The following is a 17119-nucleotide window of genomic DNA, read 5'->3' on the forward strand; positions in this document are numbered from 1 at the left end:
TTTTAGGAGGTTGTAGAATTGAACGGCTCTTTTCTGGATTTTGATAATTAGCGGGTATCGGCGTAATTCTGCTCTTTGTGCATTATTTGGCCTTGTAATTTGTACACAGAGGATGCAGAATTCTGCATGCAGAAGTTGTATTTGTGGTCCTGGCAACTGGACCTTTTTTGGAACATCATTATTTTTGTCTTACTGAGATTTACTGTCAGGGCCCAGGTCTGACTGAATCTGTGCAGAAGGTCTAGGTGCTGCTGTAGGCCCTCCTTGGTTGAGGACAGAAGCACCAGATCATTAGCAAACAGTAAACATTTGACTTCAGATTCAAGTAGGGTGAGGCCGGGTGCTGCAGACTGTTCTAGTGCCGTCGCCAATTCATTGATATATATGTTGAAGAGGGTGGGACTTAAGCTGACATGTTTAACTGCACACTTGTTGTTTATGTACATGGATTTTATAATGTTGTATGTTTATCTCCCAACACTTCCATCAATTTGTGTAGCAGAATGCCAAATTGAGTCAAAAGCTTTTTTGAAATCAACAAAGCATGAGAAGAGTTTGCCTTTGACATTTGCTCAGTACATTGTTTTCACTGAGGAAATGTACGAGTCTGCTGTTAAAGATAATGCAGAGGTTTTTCCCAAGGCAGCTGTTGATGCATATCCCACGGTAGTTATTGGGGTCAAATCTGTCTCCACTTTTGTGGATGAGGGTGATCAGTCCTTGGTTCCAAATATTGGGGAAGATGCCAGCGCTAAGGATAATGTTAAAGAGTTTTAGTGTAGCCAATTGGAATTTGTTGTCTGTATATTTTAGCATTTCATTGAGGATACCATCAACACCACATGCCTTCTTGGTTTGGAGGGTTTGCATTTTGTCCTGTAGTTCATTAAATGTAATTGGACAATCCAGTGGGTTCTGGTAGTCTTTAGTAGTTGATTCTAAGATTTGTATTTGATAATATATATGTTTTTGCTGTTTGTTCTTCGTTATAGGGCCAAACAGATTGGAGAAGTGGTTTACCCAGACATCTCTGTTTTGGATAGATAACTCCTCGTGTTGTTGATTGTTTACAGTTTTACATTTTCCTCTGAAGTGGTTAGTCTATGGGTTCTTCAATTACATTGAGCTGTTCCTTCTTTTTCCATAGTGTATTTCTGTATTGTTCTAGTGATTCACCTCAGTGAAGGCGTAGACTCAGGTTTTCTGGGTCTCTATGTTTTTGGTTGGATAATTTTCCCAATTTCTTTCTTAGGTTTTGCATTCTTCATCAAACCATTTGTGACTCACCACCTAGATTCGGTCTTATGTAGCAAAATTTGTAATTGTGTTTTTTACATTGGATAAAAGTAGAGACTAAGAGCTACAGAATGGTATATCATACTGCATTGTTGAGGAACAATGGGAAAGTAATTATTGTAAACTTGTAAACTCACTTTTGAGAAAATGGCCTTTGAATGTTTTGGTATCTAGTGAAGAGCTCTTCTTTGTCTACACCCATTCAGCATCTTTCACTCCCTCTTAAGCTTTAGCCCCACCCATCTTGTTTCGCCCTCGGAGTGTTTAGAGCACAGACTTGATGCCCTAACCGATGATTTGTTTACCTATGGATGACATGAAAACAGCCTAACCAGCTCTGATGCCAACAATTTCATTATGCTTCTTTGCAGACGTTTACTGACATCTGCCATGTTCACTTTAGCTTAAGACATTAAGACAACGTGTAAAATTACACGTCTCATAATGTTATCTAACGAGCCAGCCAGCTAACTTTATCTAGCTAAACAACAATGAACATAGTGCCAAATCATGTCATTTCTACAATGCATGAATATGCTGGGAGCTAACCATCCAGGTTCAATGTTAGCTAGCTAACATTAGGCTGCAACTAGCAAAGCAAACAGCTCTGGGATACGAATAACAACATCAGCTAGGGAGCCAGCCAGCTAATGTTAGGTCTCTAGCTAACAGTACACTTTAGCTTAAGACATGTAGCTAGTTAGCTAGGTAAACAATGAACTTAGCTAGGTAAACAATGTGTAAAATCATACATCACGTAACGTTAGCTAACGAGCCAGCAGCTAACCTTAGCTAGTTAAACAACAATGAACATAGTGCCAAATCATGTCGTTACCACACTGCATGAATATGCTGGGAGCTAACCAACCAGGTTCAATGTTAGCTAGCTAACATTAGGCTCTAACTAGCAAAGCAAACAGCTCTCGGATATGAATAACAACGTCAGCTAGGGATCCAGCCAGCTAATGTTAGCTAGCTAGCTAACAGTACATTTTAGCTTGAAATGAAACCACATTCTGTCAAAATTAGAAACGTGTAATATCTGAAAATGTAGCTAGCTAACTCTAGACTATATTACCTGTATACATCATCATGCATGATGGACGCGTCTTCCTGTCATGGATACCATGCAACAGTTGCCCTTAGTTTGATGATGTAATCTGGAGACAGGTGTTTTCTCCATCTCTTTAGCTATCATACTCTAATTCCACTGATTTCAAAACTTGATCCTTCACAGAGTGGAGCGCAATACTTACCTTATGCAGCTCCACTACACAAAGCATTTTTAATAAGCCGCGTTCGACAGGACTACCAACACAGACTGACCAGCTCAAAAAGACAAAAGCCATCTATATGGCAGACTAATCCGAACTCCTCTCTCGGCATGTCCAGCCCACTCATTATCTCAGTCAATCATGGCTAGTGGGAAGGTTGCTGACTTTTTCTATGGCTTAACCAACAAGGATCGTAATTTAACAATTGTATTCGTATTTACAGATGGCATAAAAGTATGTTATTAAGGCACATGAAAGTTCACATGTTCGAGAAAGGCATTTCTGCCAAAAAATGCATTTTGATCTAAAACATTTTTTACTTTCAAACGGCACTCCTGTGAAGTTGTGACTTGCGACAAACACCTAGTTTCCTGAATCGGGTCACATTTGTCATTGTTGTTCATTTTCTTCAGTTTTCTGTTTGAAATTTTTAGATTTGATAGGGAAGCTGAGAGGTCGAATATACTGTTTAGATTTTCTACTGGCAAGTTTACACGTTCACTATTACAGTGGAAAGTTTTATCCAGGATGTTGTCTAAAGGGATTTCATTTTTTGTTGCCTGATTGTTTTTTGGTAAGTTGCCACACTACTTTCCTTCCATCTATAGCATTTCTTAATATTATTCAGTTATTTTGGCTTTGATGCCTCATGATTGAGTATTGCTCTGTTCAAGTAGACTGCGATTTTTCTGTGATCTGATAGGGGTGTCAGTGGGCTGACTGTGGATGCTCTGAGAGACACTGGGTTGAGGTCAGTGATAAGGTGTCTACAATACTAGTGCCAAGAAATGAGCTATAGGTGTATCTACCATAGGAGTCCCCCCAAAGCCTTCTATTGACTATGTACATACCCAGCGTGCTACAGAGCGGCAGGAGTTGTGACTCGTTTTTGTTGGTTATGTTGTTGTAGTTGTGCCTAGGGGGGCAAATGGGGGATGGAATGCTATCACCTCCAGGCAGGTGTTTGTCCCCCTGTGTGCTGATGGTGTCAGGTTTTTGTCCTTTTCTGGCATTTAGGTCGCCACAGATTAGTACATGTTCCTGGGCCTGAAAATGATTGATTTCTCCTCCAGGATGGAGAAGCTGTCTTCGTTAAAGTATGGAGATTCTAATGGGGGGATATAGGTAGCACACAGGAGGACATTTTTCTCTGTTAAGATCATTTCCTTTTGAATTTCTAGCCAAATGTAAAATGTTCCTGTTTTGATTAGTTTAATATAGTGAGTTATGTCTGTTCTAAACCAAATTAGAATTTCCCCCCGAGTCCCTTCCCTGTTTCATGAATGATAGTTTGGTAGATGGGAATACCAGCTCTCTCTAGAGGGAAACCAGTGGGTTCATCTCCTCTATATCTTGTTTATTGTAGGATGAGAAGTTCTGTATTTCTGAAGTCCAGGTTCCTGCTCTTTAGGCCAAAGGCAGTTGACCTCAGGCCTTGGATATAATAAAAGCTTTGTGTTCAATAAAGTGTCCAATGGTGTTAGTTGTGTGGTTTGGCACATGTCATTGGCTTGGGCTAGTGTAAGAGTGGGGGTTGGGCCTGTTTGCCTGCTCACGGTCTGGGCATATGTGTGACTTTCATGTCGAGGCTCTCTTTGCGGGAGTGGGGGGCATGGGGTGGGCAGGAGGGGCATAGGTCTGATCCGAGGGGGCCTAAATGGTGTGTGGGCATGGTTGACTTGAGGGGGGGTGTTGATTGATTGGGGTGGGGGTGTGGATGCGGCTGGTGGGGTGTCTATTGATCTGTAGCTCCTGTGTGTTGTGTTGGGGCTGTGTTTGATGGTGATGTCCTTTAAGGTCCGGGCAAAGGTGGGCACTGCTGTCTTGTATAGGTAGACCTGGTCGTAAAGACTGTTCAAGTCCAGGGTGGAGTGGTTGACCAGGTAAACATTCGGTTTTGAGGCACAGTCACGAGAAATGGTAGCAGAGTGAAAGTATTTTTGTGGTAGCAGGGTGGAGATAACCACTTGTGCGTTGGGGAAAGTAGAAGAAGCTTTTTCAATCACTCCCTTGAGTGCTGTGGCCACCCTTTCCTGCTATGTTCTCAGGTTGTTTGTGACTGTGTGTATTATTATGTGGCTGGGTGAACCTCGTTGATCATCTCTCGCTCTCTCTCTCTCTCTCTCTCTCTCTCTCTCTCTCTCTCTCTCTCTCTCTCTCTCTCTCTCTCTCTCTCTCTCTCTCTCGCTATAGTGAAAGTAGGTGATGATGACAGGATGTAAACAGTTGCACTAGGTTAACATTACTATGACTCAGCATTTCCTTCCAGTAAATGCACATCAAACACACACACACACACGCACATGCACACACACACACACACACACACACACACACACACACACACACACACACACACACACACACACACACACACACACACACACACACACACACACACACACACACACACACACACACACACATTTCTGCCTGAGTAAATATTTGACTTTGCTGTGTCGGCCCTGTTTTCAATAGGAGTAAGTGTACTGATGCGTGTGTGCCTGTGTCTGTATATGTCAGTGTTTATGTACACTAGTGGTGGTCAGTGGTGAGCGGTGAGTCGGGTGGTGAGTGGGGAGTGGGGTGGTGAGTGGAGTGGTGAGTGGAGTGGTGAGTGGAGTGGTGAGTGGAGTGGTGAGTGGTGAGTGGGGTGGTGAGGGAGTGGTGAGTGGAGTGGTTTGATGTGGAGTGGTGAGGGAGTGGTGAGGGAGTGGTGAGTGGAGTGGTGAGTGGATAGGTGAGTGTAGTGGTGAGGGGAGTGGTGAGTGGTGAGGGAGTGTTGAGTGGGTGGTAAGGGGTGAGTGGAGTGGTGAGGGAGTGGTGAGTGGAGTGGTGAGTGGAGTGGTGAGTGGGGTGGTGAGTGGGGTGGTGAGGGAGTGGTGAGGGAGTGGTGAGTGGGGTGGTGAGTGGTGAGTGGAGTGGTGAGTGGGGTGGTGAGTGGTGAGTGGAGTGGTGAGGGGAGTGGTGAGTGGAGTGGTGAGTGGTGAGGGAGTAGTGAGTGGAGTGGTGAGTGGAGTGGTTAGTGGTGAGGGATTGGTGAGTGGGGTGGTGAGTGAAGTGGTGAGTGAAGTGGTGAGTGGTGAGGGAGTGGTGAATGGGGTGGTGAGTGGTGAGGGAGTGGTGAGTGGGGTGGTGAGTTGTGAGTGGAGTGGTAAGTGGAGTGGTTAGTGGTGAGGGGAGTGGTGAGTGAAGTGGTGAGTGGTGAGGGAGTGGTGAGTGGGGAGGTTAGTGGTGAGTAAAGTGGTGAGTGGAGTGGTGAGTGGGGTGGTGAGGGGAGTGGTGAGTGGAGTAGTGAGTGGTGAGCGAGTGGAGTGGAGTGGAGTGGTGAATGGAGTGGTTAGTGTGAGTGGTGAGCGAGTGGAGTGGAGTGGAGTGGTGAGTGGAGTGGTGAGTGGGGTAGTGAGTGGTGAGTGGAGTGGTGAGTGGTGAGGGGAGTGGTGAGTGGAGTGGTGAGTGGAGTGATGAGTGGTGAGGGGAGTGATGAGTGGAGTGGTGAGTGGAGTGGTGAGTGGGGTGGTGAGTGGAGTGGTGAGTGGTGAGGGAGTGGTGAGGGAGTGGAGTGGTGAGGGGAGTGGTGAGTGGAGTGGTGAGTGTGAGTGGTCAGTGGAGTGGTGAGCGAGTGGAGTGGAGTGGTGAGTGGAGTGATGAGTGGTGTGTGGAGTGGTGAGTGGTGAGGGGAGTGGTAAGTGGAGTGGTGTGTGGCCAGACAAGTCTCAGGATGTGTGCATTAGACACTTCCTCTCTCCCCCCTTTCTACTTTATTTACCTTAGGAAGTGCTATATATTTTTGTAAGGAAAATTGATGTGTGTTTTTACAGAGAGAAGGTTATGTGTATTTGTGTAAGGGGAAGCGATGTGTGTGTATTTGTGTAAGGGGAAGCGATGTGTGTGTATTTGTGTAAGGGAAAGCGATGTGTGTGTATTTGTGTAAGAGGAAGCGATGTGTGTGTATTTGTGTAAGAGGAAGCGATGTGTGTGTATTTGTGTAAGAGGAAGCGATGTGTGTGTATTTGTGTAAGGGAAAGCGATGTGTGTGTATTTGTGTAAGGGGAAGCGATGTGTGTGTATTTGTGTAAGGGAAAGCGATGTGTGTGTATTTGTGTAAGGGAAAGCGATGTGTGTGTGTATTTGTGTAAGAGGAAGCGATGTGTGTGTATTTGTGTAAGACGAAGCGATGTGTGTGTATTTGTGTAAGGGGAAGCGATGTGTGTGTTTTTGTGGAAGGAGAAGCGATGTGTGTGTATTTGTGTAAGAGGAAGCGATGTGTGTGTATTTGTGTAAGAGCGATGTGTGTGTATTTGTGTAAGAGGAAGCGATGTGTGTGTATTTGTGTAAGAGGAAGCGATGTGTGTGTATTTGTGTAAGAGGAAGCGATGTGTGTGTATTTGTGTAAGGGAAAGCGATGTGTGTGTATTTGTGTAAGAGGAAGCGATGTGTGTGTATTTGTGTAAGAGGAAGCGATGTGTGTGTATTTGTGTAAGGGAAGCGATGTGTGTGTATTTGTGTAAGGGGAAGCGATGTGTGTGTATTTGTGTAAGGGAAAGCGATGTGTGTGTATTTGTGTAAGGGGAAGCGATGTGTGTGTATTTGTGTAAGAGGAAGCGATGTGTGTGTTTTTGTGTAAGGGAAAGCGATGTGTGTGTATTTGTGTAAGGGAAAGCGATGTGTGTGTGTATTTGTGTAAGAGGAAGCGATGTGTGTGTATTTGTGTAAGACGAAGCGATGTGTGTGTATTTGTGTAAGGGGAAGCGATGTGTGTGTTTTTGTGGAAGGAGAATGTGTGTGTATTTGTGTAAAGAGAAGCGTGTGTATGTGTGTGTATTTGTGTACGAGTGTGTGTATTTAGTAAGAGAAGCGATGTGTGTGTATTTGTGTAAGAGGAAGCGATGTGTGTGTATTTGTGTAAGGGAAAGCGATGTGTGTGTATTTGTGTAAGAAGAAGCGATGTGTGTGTATTTGTGTAAGAAGAAGCGATGTGTGTGTATTTGTGTAAGAGGAAGCGATGTGTGTGTATTTGTGTAAGGGAAAGCGATGTGTGTGTATTTGTGTAAGGGGAAGCGATGTGTGTGTATTTGTGTAAGGGGAAGCGATGTGTGTGTATTTGTGTAAGGGGAAGCGATGTGTGTGTATTTGTGTAAGGGGAAGCGATGTGTGTGTTTTTGTGTAAGAGGAAGCAATGTGTGTGTATTTGTGTAAAATGTAAGGTAAGGGGCATGTCTATTTGTGTGTGTCAACTCCTCATTTGTCACCATCACCTCCACATTGCTGTTGTAATGGATGATCTGTGTATTTGTGTAAGGGGAAGCGATGTGTGTGTTTTTGTGTAAGAGGAAGCAATGTGTGTGTATTTGTGTAACCATAGTACTAAATATAGAACCATGTCTATTTGTCTCGGTCCACGGTCAACTCCTCACTAGTCACCATCACCTCCACATTGCTGTTGTAATGGATGATCTCCTGTGTTAGTTCTCTCTCTGAGATGTTTAGAACGGAGGTTGTTCTGTGTTAGTTCTCTCTCTGAGATGTTTAGAACGGAGGTTGTTCTGTGTTAGTTCTCTCTCTGAGATGTTTAGAACGGAGGTTGTTCTGTGTTAGTTCTCTCTCTGAGATGTTTAGAACGGAGGTTGTTCTGTGTTAGTTCTCTCTCTGAGATGTTTAGAACGGAGGTTGTTCTGTGTTAGTTCTCTCTCTGAGATGTTTAGAACGGAGGTTGTTCTGTGTTAGTTCTCTCTCTGAAATGTTTAGAACGGAGGTTGTTCTGTGTTAGTTCTCTCTCTGAGATGTTTAGAACGGAGGTTGTTCTGTGTTAGTTCTCTCTCTGAGATGTTTAGAACGGAGGTTGTTCTGTGTTAGTTTTCTCTCTGAGATGTTTAGAACAGAGGTTGTTCTGTGTTAGTTCTCTCTCTGAGATGTTTAGAACGGAGGTTGTCTGTTCTGTGTTTGTGGTATCAGTGATCGTGTAGCCAGTATAGAGATATAATCCTCTAAACGGATGCTTCCATTGTCCTGGTGTCTGTCTGATCGCTGAACACCATGTAGATGAGCTGACTACTCAATGAAAGGGAGTCAATGAGAAAAATACATTTTTATCGCTGGAAAGAAAATTGGTTTACAGACTTAAATCTGGTTTTGATTATAGTAGAGAGAAAGCAATTTAGGAGCAAGGATGAAAGTGTGTTTTTCAACATATCAGATTAGGTGGAAAGACTGCTGTTGATGGGGTCTTTTGTTATGGTGAGTGTTTCAGTGACAATATATTCACCTACACTTGTGTCCACCAGTAGGGGGTTTATTGTCAAGTATTGGGTTACTTTGTGTCTTTGTGAGTGTGTATGAGTATGTGTGTGTTTGGATGTGCTGCTGTAGTATTGCTAGACTTGTCTCCTATGCTAAACAGGGTATCTAGCAGCAATCAATTAGAACCTAATTACCATCTGGTATTACTGTCCCACATTGCCTTCTATCTATCTGGACTACTGTCTGACTGAGGGACACTCAGCTCTACTCTACCTGTTTACATAACACACACACACACACACATGCACACACGCACGCACGCACACACACACACCAACACACACACACACACACACACACACACTGTACCTGAGGTTTCAGAGCGAGACAGGCATTCATGCCTCCTTCACAGCTAGTCAAAACATGGAGGGAGTGAGGATAGCTCACTTTAATTCATCATGTGCTGTTAGAGCTGTAAGAGCTGTGCTTCATTTATCAGACCCCCTGTCCTGCCCCCCAAGAGACACACTGTAATGCATGATGTCATTTACTGTAAAACCCTTTTAAAAAATCTATCTGTCTACACTCTCCCATTCTCTCTTTCTCTCTCTCTGTCTCTCTGTCTCTCACTCTGTCTGTCTCTCTCTCTTTCTCTCTCATTCATTCTCCCGCTTTCTCTTTCTTTCATTCTTTTTCTCTCATTCTCTCTCTCTCTCTCTCTCCATTGTCTCTCTGCCATTCATTCTCGCTCTTTCTCTTTCTTTATTTCATTCTCTCTCTCATTCTCTCTTTCATTCATTCTCTCTCTCTCGTTATCTCTCCCTGCCTTCTCTCGCTCGCTCTCTATCACTATCCCTCTCTCCCTCTCTCCCTCTCTCTCTCTCTCCCTCTCTCCAGGAGGCTCCTCGGGAGAGTTACGTAGGCAGGAGTCAGCAGCAAGCCCCAGGGAATTCTGGGAAGGCCAACCAAGAGGACATGGGTCTGATCTCGCAGGACCGCCCCTCCAGCCTCCCAGTGAGTGACAGCTCTCCCAGCCAATCTCCACACATTATCCTTCTACTAAAGTGTCATATAGGAGTGTCACTTGAAAAAAGTCCCCTATTTTGAGAGTGTTAAATATGTAAAATATTGTAAACAATTGCAACCTGTGAAAGCATGAAATGAAAGGAAGAGGGGAAGAGAAAAGCACAGTGCACACAGCCTGATGAAGGGATAAACACTCACTGCAACCCCTCCCCTTTCTCTTCCTTCCACTTCCTCTGTGCTCCCTGAGCCGCCAGTGCTGAAATGGTGGAGAGCCTTGTCACTCATGGCTTGATCAGAGTTCCGTGCTTTAATCAGACTTGCTGATTCCCTGTAGGCTTCTCTTCACCCTCAGTCTCTGAGGGCAGACCTAGATTTCACTGCCCATTTCAGATCTAATGCCCACCTGAACACAACGCCAAGCTGTTGTGACTGGCACTGCCTACACAAGTAGAAAAGACCACCTTATATTAGGCTCTGCTACACTAGGTATCGTTAGAGAGGACCCCCCACCCCCCACCCTCATCTATTTCTCCATCCCTTGCTCATTAAGATAGGAATGATTAAGGGGGTGAGTGGAGGAGTAATTGAGGAGAGTGACCAGGCAAAACAGGAGAGGAGATGAGGAGAGGAAAGGACAGGAGAGGAGAGAAGAGGAAAGGAGAGAGGAGGAGAGGAAAGAGGACAAGTGGAGAGAGGAGGATGGAAGAGATTAAAGAAGAGATGTGGAGAGGAGTGGATGAGAAGGGTGGAGAGAGGAGGTGAGGTGTACAAGGGGAATATTCAGAGCTGTATTCTGTCTCACACACTCATTTGGTTTAATTAGAATGGGGCTTGGAAGGGCCCTCTCTGCTCGTTTTTAAGGTAGTCAATATGGAGGAAGTAGAACAGGGACCATCATACTCACATCCCTCCCTCTCTCTTCCTCTCTTTCAATCACTCCCTCTCTCTTTCTGTCCCTCTCATCTTCTGCTTTCTCTCTCTTTCTTTCTCTTTTAACTGTCCCTCTTTACTGAGGCATAACCCTCTGCTGTCTCACTCTGTCACATGCTGCCCATCCTACTTTTCTCTCTTCCACCCTCCCGTCATTCCCTCTCTCTGTCTCTGAACCAATATCAATTGGGCTTTACTGGCATGGGAAACATATGTTTACATTGCCAAAGCAAGTGAGGTACAAAATAAACAAAAGTGAAATAAACAATAAAAATTGACAGTAAACATTACAATCACTAAAGTTCCAAAAGAATAAAGATATTTCAAATGTCATATTATGTATATATACAGTGTTATAATGATGTGCAAATAGTACAAAAGGGAAAATAAATAAACGTCAATATAGGTTGTATTTACAATGGTGTTTGTTCTTCACTGGTTGCCATTTTCTTGTGGCAACAGATCACAGACCTTGCTGCTGTAATGGCAGACTGTAGTATTTCACCCAGTAGATATGGGAGTTTATAAAAAAAAATATATGTACAGTGCCTTGCAAAAGTATTCGGCCCCCTTGAACTTTGCGACCTTTTGCCACATTTCATGCTTAAAACATAAAGATATAAAACTGTATTTTTTTGTGAAGAATCAACAACAAGTGGGACACAATCATGAAGTGGAACGACATTTATTGGATATTTCAAACTTTTTTAACAAATCAAAAACTGAAAAATTGGGCGTGCAAAATTATTCAGCCCCCTTAAGTTAATACTTTGTAGCGCCACATTTTGCTGCGATTACAGCTGTAAGTCGCTTGGGGTATGTCTCTATCAGTTTTGCACATCGAGAGACTGACATTTTTTCCCATTCCTCCTTGCAAAACAGCTCGAGCTCAGTGAGGTTGGATGGAGAGCATTTGTGAACAGCAGTTTTCAGTTCTTTCCACAGATTCTCGATTAGATTCAGGTCTGGACTTTGACTTGGCCATTCTAACACCTGGATATGTTTATTTTTGAACCATTCCATTGTAGATTTTGTTTTATGTTTTGGATCATTGTCTTGTCGGAAGACACATCTCCGTCCCAGTCTCAGGTCTTTTGCAGACTCCATCAGGTTTTCTTCCAGAATGGTCCTGTATTTGGCTCCATCCATCTTCCCATCAATTTTAACCATCTTCCCTGTCCCTGCTGAAGAAAAGCAGGCCCAAACCATGATGCTGCCACCACCATGTTTGACAGTGGGGATGGTGTGTTCAAGGTGATGAGCTGTGTTGCTTTTACGCCAAACATAACGTTTTGCATTGTTGCCAAAAAGTCCAATTTTGGTTTCATCTGACCAGAGCACCTTCTTCCACATCTTTGGTGTGTCTCCCAGGTGGCTTGTGGCAAACTTTAAACTACACTTTTTATGGATATCTTTAAGAAATGGCTTTCTTCTTGCCACTCTTCCATAAAGGCCAGATTTGTGCAATATACGACTGATTGTTGTCCAATGGACAGAGTCTCCCACCTCAGCTGTAGATCTCTGCAGTTCATCCAGAGTGATCATGGGCCTCTTGGCTGCATCTCTGATCAGTCTTCTCCTTGTATGAGCTGAAAGTTTAGAGGGACGGCCAGGTCTTGGTAGATTTACAGTGTTCTGATACCACTTCCATTTCAATATTATCGCTTGCACAGTGCTCCTTGGGATGTTTAAAGCTTGGGAAATCTTTTTGTATCCAAATCCGGCTTTAAAATTCTTCACAACAGTATCTCGGACCTGCCTGGTGTGTTCCTTGTTCTTCATGATGCTCTCTGCGCTTTTAACGGACCTCTGAGACTATCACAGTGCAGGTGCATTTATACGGAGACTTGATTACACACAGATGGATTGTATTTATCCCTATTAGTCATTTAGGTCAACATTGGATCATTCAGAGATCCTCACTGAACTTTTGCTGCACTGAAAGTAAAGGGGCTGAATAATTTTGCACGCCCAATTTTTCAGTTTTTGATTTGTTAAAAAAGTTTGAAATATCCAATAAATGTCGTTCCACTTCATGATTGTATCCCACTTGTTGTTGATTCTTCACAAAAAAATACAGTTTTATATCTTTATGTTTGAAGCCTGAAATATGGCAAAAGGTCGCAAAGTTCAAGGGGGCCGAATACTTTCGCAAGGCACTGTATATATTTGTGGAGTTGTGTAATCTGAGGGACATATGTGTCTCTGATATGGTCATACATTTGGTAGGAGGTTAGGGAGTGCAGCTCAGTTTCCACCTCATTTTGTGGGCAGTGTGCACATTGCCTGTCTTTTGAGAGCCAGGTCTGCCTACGGTCTGCCTTTCTCAATAGCAAGGCTATGCTCACTGCAAGTTAGTGCAAGTTTGACCACCACAGGGGATCTTGGAGAAGTGTTTGATAGTTTTTCAATATTGGCATTACTAGAGACTATAATACCTTTTTTGTAAGAACATAATATATGGGATTGATTTTTAAGAAATGTAGCTTAATTAATTTGATTAATATTATGGTGTTTCTATTCCAAGGAAAACAAAAAACAAAACCCTCAGGGTTGAATTCGGGAAAATATAGCGCTGAACAACGTGATGGTCGGGAGTAGGCTACAGTACTAAGAGCATAAGAGGATTGGAGGATTCTAAATTATTATCTAAGGGGCATACCATTTCCACACCGTAATTGTAGTGTAACCAACACCCACACGGAGATTCAGTGAAAATAAAAATCTCATTGATTTATCAAGACCAGTCCCCATGCTTGTTTCATAGCAGCGCGAAATGATGCTGAAATAGCTATTGCTTCATCAAATCCTATTGCTTCTAACTTCAATATGCTTTTTAAATATATAAGGTTGGAGCGGAAAATACGGCACCACACAACGTGACGGTCGGGAATAGGCTATAGTACAGGGCTATTCAGCTAAAAAAAATCCCTGTGTTGTGCGGGCATGTGGGAGACCGGGGTTCAATTCCCTGATGGGGAGGAAGGAGTAGGCTGTCCTTGTAAATAACAATTTGTTCTTAACTGACTTGTGTAGTTAAATAAAGGTTACACTAAGAGCATAATATTTCTACAACCTGATTGTATAATTGTAGTCTAACCAAAGCCTAAATGGAGATTCAGTGAAAATAACAAATCTCATTGATTTATCAAGACCGTTCCCCATGCTTGTCTCAGAGCAGCACCAAACGGTGCTAAAATAGTTGTAGGCTATTGCTTCAAATCCTATTGCTTCTAACTTCAATATGCTCTTTAAATAAACAAGACATATACCACTTTTAACAGCACATTACTCAACACAAGTGAGACTCATATCGCCTACGGTAGGCCTACAGTAAATCGAAAAATATGACGTGACTGGCTGCCAAATATTACATATAGAGGATTGGAGGATTCTAAATTAAAACCAAAAGCCACCTCATAGGTCTCCCGGTGGCGGCTGGCATGGGTATCATACCTGCATCTGTTGCAATGCATTTTGCACTGTGATACAGTGTCTTAGATAGCAGCACCACTCGGGAGGCCCAATCCACAAAGTATCAAAATACAGATAGGATGTTGGTAAAGGTATATTGTCCTGCTAATAGTCCATAATGGGCTATGATATACTGTACATGGTGTCCAGGTCAGGATAACCAAAACATTTCTTTATTAAAGAATATCAGAAAGAATGTTGGTACTTATTCATTTTGATCCAAAGCCATGAATGAGTGAGTCACTCAGCGTTACGTAGGTGCCGGGCTATATGACTGTGCCATCAACTTGATAATATATAATATATAATAATAATATATAATATACTTTTTTTAAGTGAGCGATTGTAATCTGAATAAAGGCCAAAATAATATTTGTAAAGGCCAAAACATTTATTTCTGTTTTTAGAGGGAGAGAAATGCTGGGCCATTTGTGAGCCGCCCTATGGGACTCCCAATCATGGTCGGATGTGATACATAATAATAATACTTTTTGTTGTATTATTTGTTAGGACTTTCCTGGGGATTAAACTGAAATTGAAACCAACCACGGCCGGTTGTGAGCAATCCTAACTAAGAAATACATTTGACGATAGAATTCTCCCCATACCCTCCATCTAGGCAAGTCTATTATCCAGCTTCCTGATAATAGCCATAATGGCGCTGTACAACGTGACGTGTGTGTTTGAAAGAGTATTTTCCAGTAAGCAACCATTTGTTTACCTTCATTAGACAACTTTGTTACAATATTTCTGTAATTCAGTGATATCCATAACTAAATCCATAACTAAATAAACCTCGGCATTTTGAAATAATATTTTTTTATCATTATTTTATTAACCTCTGGCGGGAGCGTAATCATAGCCTCAAGCTCATTAGCATAACGCAGCGTTAACTATTCATGAAAATCGCAAATGAAATTAAATAGATATATTGGCTCACAAGTTTAGCCTTTTGTTAACAACACTGTCATCTCAGATTTTCAAAATATGCTTTTCAACCATAGCTACACAAGCATTTGTGTAAGAGTATTGATAGCTAGCATAGCATTAAGCCTAGCATTCAGCAGGTAACATTTTCACAAAAACAAGAAAAGCATTCAAATAAAATAATTTACCTTTGAAGAACTTTGGATGTTTTCAATGAGGAGACTCTCAGTTAGATAGCAAATGTTCAGTTTTTCCAAAAAGATTATTTGTGTAGGAGAAATCGCTCCATTTGTTCATCACGTTTGGCTAAGAAAAAACACTGAAAATTTAGTCATTACAACGCCAAACTTTTTTCCAAATTAACTCCATAATATCAACAGAAACATGGCAAACGTTGTTTAGAATCAATCCTCAAGGTGTTTTTCACATCTATTCGATGATAAATCATTCGTGGCAGTTGCCTTTCTCCTCTCAACCTAATGGAAAATTGGACGCAGCTGGAGATTGCGCAATAATTTTGACGTAGGACCCCAAGCGGACACCTGGTAAATGTAGTCTATTATGGTCAATCTTCCAATGATATGCCTACAAATACGTCACAATGCTGCAGACACCTTGGGGAAGCGACAGAAAGTATGGTGCATTCACAGCCATATAAGGAGACATTGGAACACATCGCATTCAAAATCTGGTGCATTTCCTGTATGAAATTTCATCTTGGTTTCGCCTGTAGCATTAGTTCTGGGGCACTCACAGACAATATCTTTGCAGTTTTGGAAACGTCAGAGTGTTTTCTTTCCAAAGCTGTATTATATGCATAGTCGAGCATCTTTTCATGACAAAATATCTTGTTTAAAATGGGAACATTTTTTTATCCAAAAATTAAAAGAGTGCCCCCTATATCGAAGAAGTTCGTGAAAGTATAAAGATACTGATGAGGAATACAGTACTGTACAGTATATGCTTTTACATTTGGATAATAAAGCATTTTAAACATTTTGAAAATGTAAGCCAACTGCATTTGTTTATTAGGCTATAGCAGAACAGCATAACTGTCCGGACGGCCCTTGCTGTGCCTGGTGAGCAGTTGGTCAAGTTCTATTGTCAGAAGAGGAATGGAAATGTCAAGGTGAAGTGACGACCTGATGAACTCGCCAGGTATGTTGACTCTGCCTGTCAGAGGTGGAATTCCAGACCTCAAAGGAATTCCATCTCGTTCCTCACCCTCTTCATCGCGTCATTCTCTGCCTGATTCTCTGCCAATACCGCCTGGCTCTGGACCAATGCATCAGCAGTCGCCGTATCTTTGCCCCCAGATCATGTGCACCTTCATCAGATGAGCAGAATGGTACCGCCCTGAGCCCCCATTGATTACAGTGGCCTATGATTGAAACATTAGATCAATTAAGAATTAAATGTGTCTAAAACACACAAATGCTGCATACACATTTTAAGAATCTAGAAAAACGAACCGCTTTCTTGGCAAAACATGCGTTTTTTCGGTGCGGCCTGTTATCCAGCCCGTTGTCCTCTGATCTCCACGGATGGTTGTCAGCATGGTTGTATGCTCTGCAAAAACACATTCACGTTTTTAGTACACAATCATTTTTATTTATTATTATTATTTATTAACCTTTATTTAATTATCAATTTTATTACACAGTGTGCCTACACATTGATAGGCTATATACATATTTTAAAAGAAAATGCACTGTCCATCGCTACGGTAAATGAAAACACAGCATCTTGTTTGGAATTTACAAATGTGTGCTTTTCATGTCATTTTTCATTAAATCCAGTACGGATTTAAGTATAACTTTTGAGTGACATCTTTAGTGAGAGGTCTAATGCTATAATATTTAATAATATCTGCCCTCCAAATTCATATCCAAGGGGCATTTTTCACACCATTATTAGTTACATTGTTCTAGTTTGAACGTGCAGACTGGCAT

General features: G+C 42.3%; 1 protein-coding gene across 2 annotated transcripts in view; it reads left to right on the plus strand.

The window, feature by feature from the left end:
* The window catches only part of LOC135508341 (AT-rich interactive domain-containing protein 1B-like), a 322882-nt gene that overhangs the window by 99140 nt on the left and 206623 nt on the right, over positions 1 to 17119 (plus strand). For both annotated transcript variants that reach the window (XM_064928452.1, XM_064928453.1), the window contains exon 4: positions 9708 to 9824. In XM_064928452.1, coding sequence (XP_064784524.1) covers positions 9708 to 9824 — 117 coding nt within the window. The remainder of the gene's footprint in view (positions 1 to 9707; positions 9825 to 17119) is intronic.

This window comes from Oncorhynchus masou, chromosome 21, assembly GCF_036934945.1.
Source record: "Oncorhynchus masou masou isolate Uvic2021 chromosome 21, UVic_Omas_1.1, whole genome shotgun sequence".
NCBI classification, from domain to species: Eukaryota; Metazoa; Chordata; class Actinopteri; order Salmoniformes; family Salmonidae; genus Oncorhynchus; species Oncorhynchus masou.